At 37.0% G+C, this 15,933-nt stretch overlaps 1 protein-coding gene across 3 annotated transcripts in view; it reads right to left on the reverse strand.

Annotated features, from left to right (window-relative positions):
* Window positions 1-15,933, reverse strand: part of LOC136885635 (T-cell immunomodulatory protein) — a 328,519-nt gene that overhangs the window by 283,347 nt on the left and 29,239 nt on the right. The window contains exon 3 of one of the 3 annotated variants that reach the window (XM_067158340.2): window positions 9,293-11,652. The exons of 1 other annotated variant lie outside the window; for it this stretch is intronic. In XM_067158340.2, the coding sequence (XP_067014441.1) occupies window positions 9,865-11,652 (1,788 nt within the window). In that variant the 3' untranslated portion in view covers window positions 9,293-9,864. Of the gene's footprint in view, window positions 1-9,292; window positions 11,653-15,933 lie in introns of those variants that run through there. One more of the 3 variants, XM_067158347.2, reaches the window with a different exon arrangement.

The raw sequence follows: 15,933 nt of genomic DNA on the forward strand, positions 1-15,933 counted from the left end.
ATGCACAGAGTGTTGCAGACTGAATGTTGAAAGGCATAACTGCCTATAATGATAATGTATGTATGAGTATGTATATGAAATGTACAACACAAACTTCAAATATGTCAAATTTATGTGATAATTCAAACTAACACAATATTTATAAAAACCTGCTGAAATGCAAAACAAGTCCTTATATTACATTACATATTGTTACCACCTGTGGGTGGGGGACGCTGATGACGAATACAGCTCTGGTATACCCTGCCTGTCGTAAGAGGCGACTGAAAAGGGGCGACCTAGGCACGGACATGGATTGTGGTTTGGTACCATCTGTTGGACCACCTGTGGATGGGAAAGGTTGAATACATCCACACGTAATTCCTGCCTGTCATAGAAGGCGACTAGAAGGGTCATGTTGCCATCGGTCTGCTCTATTTTTTTTTTTTTTTTTTTGAGGTTAGTTGTAGACCGATTCAAAATTCTTGATGAGCGTGCTCCTGTGGCTGAAAAAGTATCAATTTGAAGATTTAGATGCTTCTGGCTTGTAAATGGAATATCTTTCTGTGTCCCTACACAAGGACCCCAGTCATCACTGTTCACATGATTGTGTACACCATTTGCACCAGCATCGTCCCCACCTATAATGTCACTATCAGTATCGCCACTGTCTTCCACATCACTCGATACATCCATCATGCTCTCAGTGCACTCCTCGTCAATAGCGTTATATTCGCTGTCATCAACACTTACATCTTTCTCTCCATTAGAATCCATAAGTAATTCACAAATACCCAATTCACTAATTCTCTTCTTGGTAAGTCACTTACCATTTCTACCAAGAATATTACCAATATCTTCTTTTCTTTATATTTTTGCACAACTATACAAACCGAATGATAATTCACATGTAAATGAGGGGAAAAAACAATGCCTGGGGTGCTTTCACTTGTGAGAATGATCACTGGCCAGTCAGTGATTTTGGAGGAATACTGTGGTGCCATATGGTGGCACATAGTAGCAATACATAGCTGGAAGAGACCCTGTAGCTCACACTTCACATAATACCAATTTTATGAGCACAGATGTCACAGCTGATTTTCTACAACAATTCACCTGACACTCTGCTGTGCCGCCATATGGCGTCACGCCAACTTTGATTTCAAGACCCTTGTGCTGCCATATGGCATCACACCATCTCAAATTTGAAGACCAGCACGACACCATATGGCGTCACGTGGCATCAACTTGTTAAGAAATAATAATTTCATATTGTTCCGTATTGAAGTGAGTTCACTAATAAGTTAAAAGAAAGTATAAAATGGTTCAACCTTTCAATACTATTAAAATAAGAAATGTAAGTTTACATTCCTATTTGATCAAAATTGGTACCGGTTTCGACCATTTCGACCGGTATTTTTGGTCATCATCAGCCAATCACAAATAAGTGTAAAACAATGCACAGATAAATAAATTGCGACGTATAAAGAATTCTGTAGGTTGCTGATAGTGAAGCACTAAAATCTTTAGGAAGTACTGTGCGTTGAAATATAGTCAATCACATGTAGTTTATGAAGCACTACAACACAATGTTATGAAAAAAGTCTAAAATCAAATACGTATTTATCAGCTGCAGTTTATAAGGCACTGTATAATTTTAAGGATCAGCACTGCAGGTCAGTCATGAAGAAGTCGTGGATTAAGAAAGTTAGCAAGACATAAGCGTTACAGAGCACTGTATGGGAAGAAGCCCAGAATCAAATACGTATCCAAATATAGCACTGAGCAAATTCTTGAAGAGTTCAATTGCAGTTTATGAGGCACGATATAATTTTAGGGAACAGCACTACCTGTCGATAGATCCAAAAATTATGATGAAGGCGCCAATCAAATACGCAAATGTATTATGGAGCAAGTTCCTGAAGAGTAGATCAGCACTGTGCTTCTAAAAGTTCTTAGACGTGTTAGAGAGCAATGTGTGTGAAGAAGTCCAGAATCAAATACGTATCTAAATGTAGCACAGACTAAATTCTTGAAGAGTTCAGCTGCAGGTTATGAGGCACTGTATAATTTTAGGAAATAGCACTGCTTGTCGATAGATCCAAAAATTATGAAGAAAGTCGCAGATCAAATATATAAATGGTAGAGAAGTAGATTGCTTTTGTTTACGAATCAAAGATTTTAAGGTGTTCTATTGATATGAAAGAATGACCTTGATGCAGGCTCATGGCGGAGAATCTATTATATTAATGGGCGTTAAAATGTTCTTGGTATCTAACTAAATCTCTTTCCTGTTTGTCTTATATAGCTTGTGACACATTGGATATATTTCAGATTTTATACACCTATTTCGAAAATTGATTGGAATTGTTAATGACTAGGGCCCGGATGTTGATGACATGTCATCTTTTTACTGAGCTGTCTAAAACAATGCTGAAGTACATAGAAACTCCGGTCGGGCCACCCCGTCTTCAAATATGTCATTTTTATTTTGCATCTTTTTGCATTTTTGCTATTTTTACATTTTAAGAGCATTTTTTTAAGTTTGGTAGATTTTTGGTCATATTTTAGAGAAATCGGCCTTTTAAGGTGGTTTTTTTTTTTTTCAATTTAGTCAAGACACGGCTTTATATGAGGGAGTTACGTCCCTCAGAGTTAAGAACAATATTTCAGTATTGTTATTAGTAGTAAAAAATATATCTTTGGATGCAGAAGGTTCTGGGGGTATGTACACAGATGCTCTTGTTTTCGTCGCAAACCAGTTTACTAGCGGAATGGAATGTTACCTGCTCTGTTGACCGAGGTCAGCTGTGGCGGGGTAGAAACGATAAGGGGTGGATATTCTTGGCTCGGTTCCACATAGTTCACGGCGAGAGATATTAGTTCATACCACTTTCAAAATGCCTAAAATAAAACTGAGTGTGTCAGTGCATTTAAAACAACTAGTATCTGAATTTGGTGACAATGTGTTTTCTATCGATGGAAGCATATTGTTTTGCAAACTTTGTGGAACTAAAGTAGCTGCTGAAAGAAGATTAACTGTAATGCAACATATCGGTCACGATAAACACATTCGTGCTCTTCAGAGTGTTTCAAATAAACCTGAAACTCAGCGCTTACTACCTTCAGTTGCTTCGACTTCCGGCAGGTCCTCACAGTTCAGTAAAGTATTGTGTGATGTATCTGTACCGTATATGCATACATTCCGCTGTATAAACTCAACAGCCCGAAATTACGTGGATTTTTGGAAAAACAAAGGGTACGAATCAAGAAATACCAGACGAATCAACTTTACGTAAGAATTATTTGCCGAAGTGTTACGAAGACACGTGAAACAAAATAAGATCTGAAACTCGCGGGAAGAAGATAGGGGTGTCAATCGACAAAACTTCAGATGCTATGAGGCTTTATATAGCCAACGTTGTGATCGGAACTTTAGAAGTACATACACCAGGTGAAATATTTTTATTGACTACCGAAGTGTCAGAAAACACCAATTATTCTACCATATCAAAACTGTTTGAAAGTGCTATGTTTCTCCTGTGGCCTGAGGGCATCAAATATGACGTATATGGTACGATCAGCTAATTCATTGAAGGCACTCTATTCTAAAATGGTCCATGTTACATGCCTTGCCCATGGACTGCACACAGTTTGTGAAGAAGTAAGGGCTCTTTACCCCAGTGTAGACAAGCTTATAGCGAACGTTAAGAAAGTTTCCTTAAAAGCACCCTCGCACGTTTCAGAGCTGAAGCTGCAGGCATTGTATTACCTTCACAACCTATCATAACATGCTGGGGCACGTGGTTAAACGCGTAAATAATAGTATGTATGTATTATTGCGAAAATTTCAAGTTAGTGAAGGAAATAGTGTATGAGTTTTGGCAGTGAAGAAGCTGCAGTAATAAAAATTGACCCGGAAATGCTATCTGAACCAAACATTGAAGGTAGTTTCGCATTCATAAAATCAAATTTCACCTTATTGACAGCAACAATCACATCACTGGAGAAAACAGACAAAGAAATGGTTGATTCCATTTCCTTAATCAACTGGGTGGAAACTAGTCTTAGCAACAATTGTGGTGAAATTGCTGCGGGTATTGCATCAAAACCGATAAAAGTGCTGGACAAAAACACTGGATATAAAACATTGTGCAAAATCTCAGACATTCTTTCTGGTGAAAACTACTCCATGGATGGAATTGAGGAGGATTTAGCAGCAAACGACCTTCCTCACTTCAAGTACGCTCCGATCACATCAGTTGATGTTGAACGCAGCTTTTTGAGGTATAAAAACTTGTTGGCTGATAACCGCAGATAATTTACATTTGACAACATTAGAATGACATTTGCAGTGCAGTGCAACTCAGACTAAAGTGAACATAAACCTTTTATTAAATGCTAGAAATCTATTTTGATTGACTTTTCAGTTTGAACTTCAGATGACATTTTGAAATATTGGTGGGTTTATTATTATGAGATCATTTTCTCCATTTTATACTGCATTTTTTGAACTTTTAGGTCATTTGTTAGTCATTTTTGAAAACTTTAAGTGCATTTTAAAAACTGTTTTACGTCATCAACATCCGGGGCCTATTAATGACAATGGTGTCAAGAAACAGAATGGAGTTAATATTATTGGTTCTAAAAGATATGTTGAGGCTGTGCTTTTTAAAATAAATTGGTAACTTGATAAATATTATTATTATTATTGAAGGTGAATGTAGTGAAATTTATTTTTTTCTTTAGTTGTTCTCATGTGTGTAGTAGCCAGTTTATTTTTTGTTTTATTAATAATTTTATTTACAAAGCTATAACCATTTGTCATGAGCTATGGTGTATATAGTGTTTAATTCATTTTCGTATTTTATTTTCAAAAGATGAATGTTAAGGGCTCTGTAGGTCAAACTGTACAAAGCATCTTTTTTTATGGGTTCTGCAATGAATAGTCTTGTTTGATGGCATTGCCAGTTCGAGTTTACTTTCGGTAAATGTTGTAGTTGAGGCCATTATTTTTTCTTGTAATTGATTTAAAAAATGTTTAGAGAATTATTGAATTTGGTTCCTAATGTAAATTCAGTATGTGGAATCTAGAGTACTAAGACGATAAAGTAAAGCTGAGCATTTTATGGTTTGTTGACCTATGATTGCAAATACGTAATCTACATACTGTATTGTACCCAACCCATTAAAGTTGTTAATGATTTTCATTCTCTCAACGTTATCAAAATATATTTTGGCCAAAATCCCTGAGGCTGGTGAACCCATGGAAAGAGCATTCTGTTGAGAGATATTTTTGTTAAAAGAAAAACAATAATTGTTTAATACAAATGTTAATATGGCCAAAGGTGTGGGTGAAATTGACAACTTCCAAGTTTCTTGCATACTTAGATGACTGTATTTATTTAAATTATTTTTTACAAAATTAATAGTTCCATTAATAGGTACACATGAATACACATTAATATGTCAAACGAGTGTACAGTATGAGAGGGCTGTAAAAAACTTTTTGCGATGTTACAAAAATCAACGGGGTCTTTAAGGGTTGTTTTGTTAGAGTATTTGTAATGTTTGTTCAAGACTGTATGAATAAAATGTGATAGTTTATATGTAGGACTATTTCTGATAATTGGCCTTACGGGTCCAGTCTTAAGGATCTTGGATGCAGCCCTTGCTGTGGATAACCTTGGATTCATAGTTGGTTTTTTTTCTTTTTTCTTTTTTTTTTTTGCTATTTGCTTTACATCGCACCGACACATATGTCTCATGGCGACGATGGGATTGGAAAGGACTAGGAATGGGAAGGAAGCGGCCGTGGCCTTAATTAAGGTACAGCCCCAGCATTTGCCTGATGTGAAAATGGGAAACCACGGAAAACCATCTTCAGAGCTGCCGACAGTGGGGTTCGAACCCACTATCTCCCGATTACTGAATACTGGCCGCACTTAAGCGACTGCAGCTATCGAGCTCGGTGGATTCATAGTGCTAATCCAAAAGAAATGTGGAGATTTTTTAGAAGTTGTACAAGGTTCTTCTAGATTTTGTTATTTTGGAAAACTACTTATTCTTATTCTTCTTTTTCCTCCTCCTCCTCGTTCTCCTCCTCCTAGCGTTTTCCCACTGGTGCAGGGTCCCCTGTTATAATCTTGGCTTGTTATTTTGCACAGCCTTGGGCATCATGTTGTCATAAGTCCAGAGTCTTCATATCAGTATTCACTGTGTCATGGCAGCGCTGCTATGGACGTCCGCGTGATCACTGCTCATTAATTTCAAAGGTGTGGGTGAAATTGGCAACTTCCAGGTGCAGTATGCAGGACATGACCATACCACTGAAGACGTTTTTCCCGTGCCTTCACAGTGATGGTTGCAATACCCACTTGCTGGCGGACGGTGTCGTTTTTGACGTGATGCAGAAGTGTGATGCCCATCAACCAATGGAGTACATGCATTTCCATAGTGTGTAATTGACACACTGTAGCTTTGTCAGCTGGTCAACATTCAACACCGTATAAAGCAACAGGACCTACCATCATGCGGTATATTTTGGGTTTCAGATGTAGTGGCATCCTTCTGTCGCAGAGTATGTCTGTGACTTCCCTCCACCTTATCCATACTGCCTTTATCTTACTTCGCACTTCATCACGTATCCCAACATCAGTCTGTAGGCAAGATCCTTGATACCTGAAGCCTACAGTCTTCATTAAGGTCTCTCCATCAACTTGAATTGAGCCATTGTTAGGGATGGGTTTTGGAAAACTTATCTGTAAAAAAATATTGTTTTATTAACGTATTTTTATTTTTTCATCAGTACAGTCAGATTTCCTTTATCAGCTTTTGTGATAACGAGGTTGTTTTCTTTGATATTCTGTTTTAGATCAGACCGTCAACATTTAGATAGCTGGGAAGTAGGTGATAAGTCATCTATATAACTTATATAAAAATAAGAGTTTTGTCTTTACATTGCTCAGAATTTGAAAAGAATGTTATTTCTGTATCGGTCATGTCCACAGTAATAAGGAAATGCACTTTTTAATTTTCCGCAATTTCTGTCTGTCTGTCTGTCTGTCTGTATGTATGTATGTACATGCATCACAATAAAATGGCTCAAGAGAATTTAATAAAAATCGCTATGTGAATTCGGGGGATGGGACACTGCAATCTAGTCTATAAATCATTTTACTCACCCTGAGTGAAATGGTAGTTTAGGAGACGTCCTAAAATTGAATTCTCAAATATTTATATTATTAGTGGTCCTATCGATAAATACTACATAACTAAAGTTATATAGAACTAAATTTCCTACCATTTATGCCATACATTGTGAGCCTCCGTGGCTCAGACGTCAGCGCATCGGCCTCTCAACGCTGGGTACCGTGGTTCAAATCCCGGTCACTCCATGTGAGATTTGTGCTGGACAAAGCGGAGGCGGGACAGGTTTTTCTCCGGATACTCCGGTTTTCCCTGTCATCTTTCATTCCAGCAACACTCTCCATTCTCATTTCATAGCATCTATCACTCATTAATAAATCACTTTGGGAGTGGCGACCCCATCATACTAATAGCCTATATCTGATTCATTCATTCCATCCCTGACCCGGTCAATGACTGGAAAACAGGTTGTAGGTTTTCATTTTCATTATGCCATACATTGTTACCGTATTGGCTTTGATAACACAGATATTCATGAATTTGTAATTTTGTTGAAGTCCATATCAAAGCCTAGCCACGAGAAAATGGGTTATTAATGAAAGTCGATATATAGAGTCGGGGAATAAGAAACTACAGTCTAAGTTATAAACAATTTTATTCGCCCTGTATGAAATTGTAGTTTAGGGGAAGGCTCCTAAAATTTAATTTTTAAATACCTATGATATTGGTCCTATCGAAAAGTACTACATAACAAAAGTTATAGTGAATACAATTTCCGACCATTTATGTTGTATTCACTCTTACCGTACCGATTATGATAAGAGTGGTATTTCAGAGTCGAAAGAAAACTAAACGTGAAGGCCTACAATACTGAAAGCGCATAACATTACATTGACCATTGTTCGTGGTGATGTTCTTTGTCTCTTATGCTGCCGCTCAACTCCGATAGATGGGGTTACTGCTGTGTACCGAGTATAACAGACTGACTTAATATTGGCGGGAAATAGCTGGGTAGTTAAACAACTTTATTCTTTAGCATGTCATTCCTCTGGTTTATACATTTTCTGATACCGTACTGCTGGTACGTAACTCACTGGTTCATCATAGTATTCCAGCTATTCGATCCCTAATCTGACGCGCTATTTTGAATGAGCAGCGTGCACTCTTAAGGCAGAGGCTTACTTAGCAGCAGCAGCAGCAGCAGCAGCAGTAGTAGTAGTAGTAGTAAGACCTGGTCTGGAATTACAATTTCGTCATATTCCGAATTATAGCACTACAATTCACTAAATAACTAAAAATTCTTTCGACTGTTAGATCGGCAGCGTAGTACTGTTCGTTAACAGTGAGAAAATGTGTAGTTTTTCATTTGATCGAGTATTTCATGTGTAATCATTGCTTTTACTCGCGGCTTTCGTAGAATAGAAGAAGGTAAAATGTCTATTAGCGTAAATGAAGCCAGTGGACTGCGCCATACTCTTGAGGATACAGTATTCAGAAGAAGAAGAAGAAGAAATAATTTAAACTCCTTCACTATGAAAGAACTCAAGTTAGATGACTTAACTGATCTTTCCACTTTTCTAGCTCTATTTTACAAAATAAGACAGACAAAAGATAGCAGAGAAAATTAAGAAAATTAGTTTAAAACAAAAGGTTTCAGATTTGAGAAAGAGAATCCTAGAATTCTGAAATACAGATATGAGCATCTTGGAATCTATTCTGGGACACTATATTTTTGGCCAAAGGCACATTAAGGGTATGCCTTTACTTCTTAATCCTTACTGGTACAAGAGGCTTTTTTGCCTTATCTGCAGTTTGAAATGTTACTTTTAGTCTTTCACCTAACTCTACTCTTTCGTCAGCCAGAAGTCCACTTTTCTCATAAATTAAAGAATGCTGTAAAGATACTAACTATGCAACTAAAAAATAACTATAAATTATAACAAAACAAAATGCTAACACAACATAATATCATAATGCCATGTGAATATTTTAAAAGTTGCATTGAAACATTTAAATTGTAATCTCAGAACTGATATTTTGGACTTAATGACTTCTGCCATAACAATGAAGATAAAAACTGAAACAAACATGACATACCAAAGCTTCTATTTTCATGTACAGGATGCAATTGTGTCTCTGAAATGCAGTTTTAATAAAACATCAATTAAACTCAACAAAGAACCTTTATTTTGACTCAGTTTTCAATTTGGTTTTCTTAATGCCTTCTTAAGTTTCAAATATAGTGTAGAATTATTTGACCTTTTCAAGGATAATGTGCAAATGACAGACCATTGTATTTTAGTTTAAAATACATGCACCAAATGATCTAGAGTTTAACTGAATTTTTAGTCTACAAAAGTTTAGAAAATACAGTTATTCATAAGATGGTTGAACAACCAAGTTAAAGCCTAAAAAATATGGCACAGTTACAAGGAAATGTTAATGAGACAATTTCATCTTGAATCATATGAAGCACTTACGACACTTAGTTCTATCAATTTATAAAATCTCACAACACAAGAGACTATCACTTTACAGAAACTCATAACACAAGATGTATATAAGATGTTCAACTTAGAACATATTTTTTAAATAAGAAAATCATACAACATAAATAATAACCATACAACATAAATAATAAACTTCAAATCAGTCTCTACATCAAAGTAAATTATTCTTTCCTTCCCTTTCGCAACATTCTTTTTTATCAGCTCATCATAGAATGCTCCATTTTTCTCACATAGCATCAAAATGAAAGCGATGAGCTTCTTGAAGTTTTTCAATACGGTCTTCACGTCTTTCTTTGAGGTACAAACCAACTATGATGACAACAATAAGAACGCAAGTACCAGTAAGTGCAGCAACACTTAACAGAATCAACTTGCTAGGGGTCACGAAAAGTCGGGCTCGCCACTTAGATGGTTCCTCTGGTGGATGTGCAACTACCACCATCTGCGAGTTAGGTATGATCTGAGTCCACTCACGTTGCCATCCTCCTACACCGACTGTCAATGTGTCTACAAAGTTAGGTGTCCGTCCCAAACCAAAGATGGCATATGGCAAACCCAGAGCAAAATATGCTGACTGTGGTAGCTGTACAGTGACTGCTGCTTTTGGATATCCCTCCTGTGTTGTAGTGCGGTATGAAATACATGGCCCTGGAAGGTTGCTGCCTCTATCTTGGCCTGACAAAACCATAACTTTGACAAAGTTGGCATCATAATCCAGTGTATTCCGAAAAGCTAGTACACGATGATCCTGCGTCACCAATATAACGTCAAGAATACCATCTTGATACATATCATAAAAAACAGCAGCAGATGTTAACTTGTTGAGAGGACTTAAAGCATCCCATCGAACAACGAAAGTACGACTAAAATTCTGGCATGATTCAGGGACTTCACATTCAACATTCTCGAGAAGAAATGCTTTCTTCTCTGAACCCTGACTGAGTGTTGCCAGCAAGTCTGGGTAACCATCCATATTAAAGTCTCCTGCCCTTAACGTCATTGTATCTATATCCATATCTGACTGAGGTTTTACAAATCCCCAAACTTTTCCGTGTGAATCTTTAAGAAGAGGATTCAAATTATGCCAGTGATCTTTATGGTAGACATAAATTGTACTATTGGTACATCCATTGTCAAAGCAAACAGGTACCAGATGTTGCAAGTAGCCCTCCAAAACAAGATCTGCAAAGAGGGACTGTCCAATGACAGATGCACCAGGAGGTATACTAAGTGTCTTGTTCAGAGTAAATCTATTCAACGAATAGTCCTTCAATGAAAATTTGTTATCACGCAGCCAAATTTCATAACCTTTTGGTGTAGAAAGATATAAGTCAGGAGCAAAGTCGCCATTAACATCAAGAAATGCATGAGAATGTGGAACTCTTAATGGTTCAACATGGTCAGATTTATGTTCTGATAAATTTTCTACCATTGGAGTACTACGATTAGAATTAAATATCCAAAATACTCTCTCATCTTCAGTACTCAAACCAAATAGATCAGTTGTCAGATCATGGTTATAATCTACAGCTAAGGGCTGACCTTTCAGTTTAAGAAAAGGATTCTCTTCATTACTACAAATCAAATGATTACTTCCACCCCATAATATATGAATACAGGTATTTCTACCACAAGTTGTTGTCACAAGAATGTCCATTTGAGAATCCCCATCAAAATCACCAGGTACTACGCTTGTAATAGTATTCTTAAATTCACAGTAGAGTTTTGCTGGTCGAAGCAATGGTTCCTGATCATACGCTAGAAACACTTCCACTATTTTGCTTTCATTACGGAGAGCAAACAGGTCTGTTAGTTCATCAGAATTGAAGTCTCCAAATGCAGCTGGTAACAGATTTGTGGCTGAACCAAACACAGAATGAGTTATATTTGTCTTGCTGCCTTCCACACATGCAGGTAGAAACACAGCAAGGAGGAGCAGCAACAAGGAAGACATTTTGGTTCCAGCACGATATGATCTACTGCCACTCGGTTTGCCTCTTGAATGAGAACTGCCCTGCCAAAAGACAGGGGCATCCAGTTAGTTAACAAGTAACATACAATCTAAAATGGGAACCAACAAATAATACACACACAGAGTTCTAAAAACAATGCCAACTTTGTTCAAATTTTCTGCTTCAAAATTAACTAAAATCCTTTGCAAGATATTACATTAGCAAGAATATTGGATTATTCAATTAATTGGTGCTTTTACAATGCACTAAAAATTTAGAATCTGTATTCACAAGCTGAATTTCAACACCATACACCTTGTACTAATCTAGTATCATAGCATATGTTCTCATTTACATATTCTTTTAAAATACCCATGTAAAAGAGTTCTGATGTACACTTGTGATAATAATATTACAACACATATGTTCTATTCATAATACAGTGAAATCTGTTGAAATGGAACTTGAATGAAGCAGAAATTTGTCCACTACAGAATTTTTTCTTGGTCACAGCAAAGCTCATTATGTTATAACATTACAAATTTTGTATAATGCAGAATCTTTAAAGAATTTGTTAAAATCTACTTGCACAATGTAGGAAAAATAAAGAACTGATGTATGTAGAGCAGGGGTGCTCTACATATGGCCCGTGGCCCAGACTCGGCCCACTAAGGCACTTTATGTGGCCTCCCCTGGCCAAGTTCTTATTATGTGCTTAAGTTTCAGTTCATGTTTTTCGTAGATACCATAAAATCTAGGTAATAAAAACTTTGTTGTAATTTACGGAGAAAAGAGATAAAAACCAAAAGGAAAAATCTCTGAATTGTTTTCTTCTTGACGTGATGTTCCTTTTACTTGTTCCTTTTCTTACCTTAAAAGGAGGTAAGGATTAGATTTTCTCCATTCGTTTATTGGAATTACAGCTGCAGACTTCTCCGAAGAATGGAAATCCTGCTGCATTCCACAGGGGGATTATATAGGTATAGTTATCTTGGGACAGCTGGGCTGAGTGGCTCAGCCGGTTAAGGCACTGGCCTCCTGACCCCAATTTGGCAGGCTCAATCCTGGCTCAGTCCGGTAGTATTTGAAGGTGCTCATATAAGTCAGCCTCGTGTCAGTAGATTTATTGGCACGTAAAAAAAACTCCTGCGAGACTAAATTTGGCACCTCGGCATCTCCGAAAACCGTTAAAGTAGTTAGTGGGACATAAAGCCAATAACATTAATATTATTATCTTGGGATATCCACAGGAATGGCCAGTTTATACCCGGAAAGTGCTTTGGGAGGTTCAATTGGGGTTTACTACTTTACTGTGAACTAACATTCTTACGAACTACTGATATTTAAAGTTGTTTTAGTAATTTATTTGTGAATGAATATGTCCCTTTCCAAACGTAGAAAAAGGAACAGTTACGGAAGGAAAATACTTAAAATTTAATGAAAGGTCTCACCACTCAAAAACAAATGTTCACAAAACAGATCGAGAAAAATATAGCTGCAGCCCGCGCTAGTTAAACAGCTGCACATTTATTAGCTGCGAAAGGGAAACCATTTTCAGATGGGGAGTTTGTGAAGAAATGTAGTAGCAGAGATAAGGAAACCACAGAGTGGCCTTGAACGCTTGACGTCACGCGCGAGCTGATAAGGCACCCGTCTATAATAAGACCATGAAAGGTGCCGCAGTAAGACTTGCTGGCGAGATTCTAAGTCCCTTATCAGTGCTACTGCGCATGCATGACTGGCAGGGTATATAAGCGTGTGCAAGCTGCTGCTTGCTCATTCTGAGCAGAGCAATGGCTCGTTACAGACGTTCACGTTATCCTATGTACAGGTCCCCACGACCAATAACAAAGAAAAGTATAATTCATATTGATAGTTATGCCAATGGTGATGGTTATCATGCATTTGAATTATATAAGCCAGATGAATCTGGTGTTTTACTAGGTTGGAAGATGAACTTGTGTGTTTACAACTTACGTGACAAAAGCGAAGCATGTATGAATACTTATATGTGCGTATTTCGAGATGCTCTTCCTACAATTAAACAGTTATCCGATATTGATGATCAAATTATTGGTTCTAACTTGCTTACTGCTTAAGCATCACAGGATTCAATGACTGCTGCTAATAAATTATGTTGGTTTCCAAGAAGGAAGGCTAAATTATGCTCTGGCATAGCAAATAAGTCGAATTCATCAACTTGAAATTTCTATAGAACACTTTCCCGCCTTGTTAATACTTTACATATAGAAATTTGAATGTAAGTCAATACGGACAGGATTAACCAACATGGTGAAAATAATCAATTCATCAATTTGAATCGTGCACCCGGAAGTAACAAAGTAAAATCATTTTCTCAAAAAGAAAAATTTTCTCTGCCAATCCGACTGCACCATCAAACTTAACATAACACGAAGAGCATTCCTATTTTTTTTTAATGGTATAGTTGTGATACTCCCTGTATGTATGCACGCACATCATGAGCAAATGGTTCAACAGAATTTAATGACAAATCGGTACATACACTCAGGGACTAAGGCACTACAGTCTACGCTATAAATAATTTTATTTGTGCTGGGTGAAATGGTAGTTCAGGATAGATGTCTAAAATTTAATTCTCAAATATCAACGTTTTTAGTGATCCTATCGATACTTTCTTCAGCTTATCCCAGATATTTCTGGGATTGCTGGAGGTACCCAGACCCATTTTGGTTTTGGCCGGGGTTTTAAGGCCAGATGCCCTTTCTGATACCATGTGATTTTTTATAAATAGCCTACTACATGACAAAAGTTATAGAGAATACAATTTTCAATCATTTATGCCTTATACAATTTTACTGTACTGGCTATAATAGAGATATTCATGAATTTAGACTGGTGCTTAGTCCATATCAATGCCAAGTATTGCTAACATGGAAATAGTGCTCAACTGTGTTAACTGGGCAATGGTGATTGTTTCTGTTGTGATTGTCTTGAGGTGAAAAACCACAAGGTCATCAGCCCACATCGACAAGGAAAATTGTGAAGACCATCAAAATGAGAAACAAATTGTGAAGTAATGATCTCTTGAAGAATAAGACAAAAGTGAGTCATGAAAGGAGGAAGAAGGACTCCGTTTACATTGGATGGCCTAATATCACAGTCAGAAGAAAACTAAATGTGCAGGCCTACAATACTGAAAGCCCATAAAACTCATTAACAATAACATTAAACCGACTATTGTTTGTTGTGATGTGCTTTGTCTCTTCTGCTGCTACTCTCCTCAGATCAGTGGCATTACCAATGCATGCCGCATGGACTAAGGGAGTTACCCATTCAAGAACAGCCTGCCTGAATATGGTAGGAAGTAGCTGGGGACTCAGATAACTTTCTCTTTTAGCATGCCATTCCTCTAGTTCATATACAGTACATACGTTCTGGTAACTACTGCATACCTGCCAACTTTCCAAATGACCTATCAGTAAAATCCCCGTACGTCAAAATACGTGTGAACCCAATGCACCAAAATGCGGTAAAAGACGGCAAAATTCATGTATTTTCTTCACTTCAGATAATTACGAGTTCAACAGCATTAATATAAAACACTACATACAACCAATGACATTATAAGGAACAAAATATTTCACCTCAGTTAAACTAACACAAATATCTTCAAAATGCATCAATAAAATCGACTTACACAATGTAATTTGTTTATGCGCATGACTAATTAAAACTTTGAAGTAAAGAGTATGTTGCTGCACATAATTATATGCACCCAAGTTATTTACATTATTTACACCATCACACGTACATCCTCATTCTGATTTAACAGCTAAAGTTGTGGCTTGATTTGCTTTCTTCAGAAAGTCAATAGAATACATGTTTGTACAGCATGATTCAGAACTTCTGGTCTTCAAAATGAAAATGGCTTGCAGAGCTCCACAGGACATTGATAACCTGAACTGTGTCCTGTACTTCTTAATCAAGCTTAGAATTCATTCACACTCTGCATTACTATGTGATATGGTAAGAACAGACAGCATGAATCTAGAGATTCTGTCATATTTATAATGTCCTCAGCTCCATGGATATTCAACAACTGTGCCCATTTTGAATCATTCGTAGCTTGGTTACTTACAACACTAGATAAGTCATTTAACTGAAGAGCCGCAAACTGACTTTGGAGTTCATTCACAGCAACATATCTTGTTTCTTTTTCTCTTTTACACGAAACAAGAGGAAAATTCTTCAAAGAGAAATTAACAGAAGAAACCTGTGCTTCTTCAACGGCATCAAGTTTAGCAACCTGTGCATGTTTTAGCACATCGTTTTTAAAAGGGGACTTGTTAACCATGTAGTCA

Source organism: Anabrus simplex, chromosome 1, assembly GCF_040414725.1.
Source record: "Anabrus simplex isolate iqAnaSimp1 chromosome 1, ASM4041472v1, whole genome shotgun sequence".
NCBI lineage: Eukaryota > Metazoa > Arthropoda > Insecta > Orthoptera > Tettigoniidae > Anabrus > Anabrus simplex.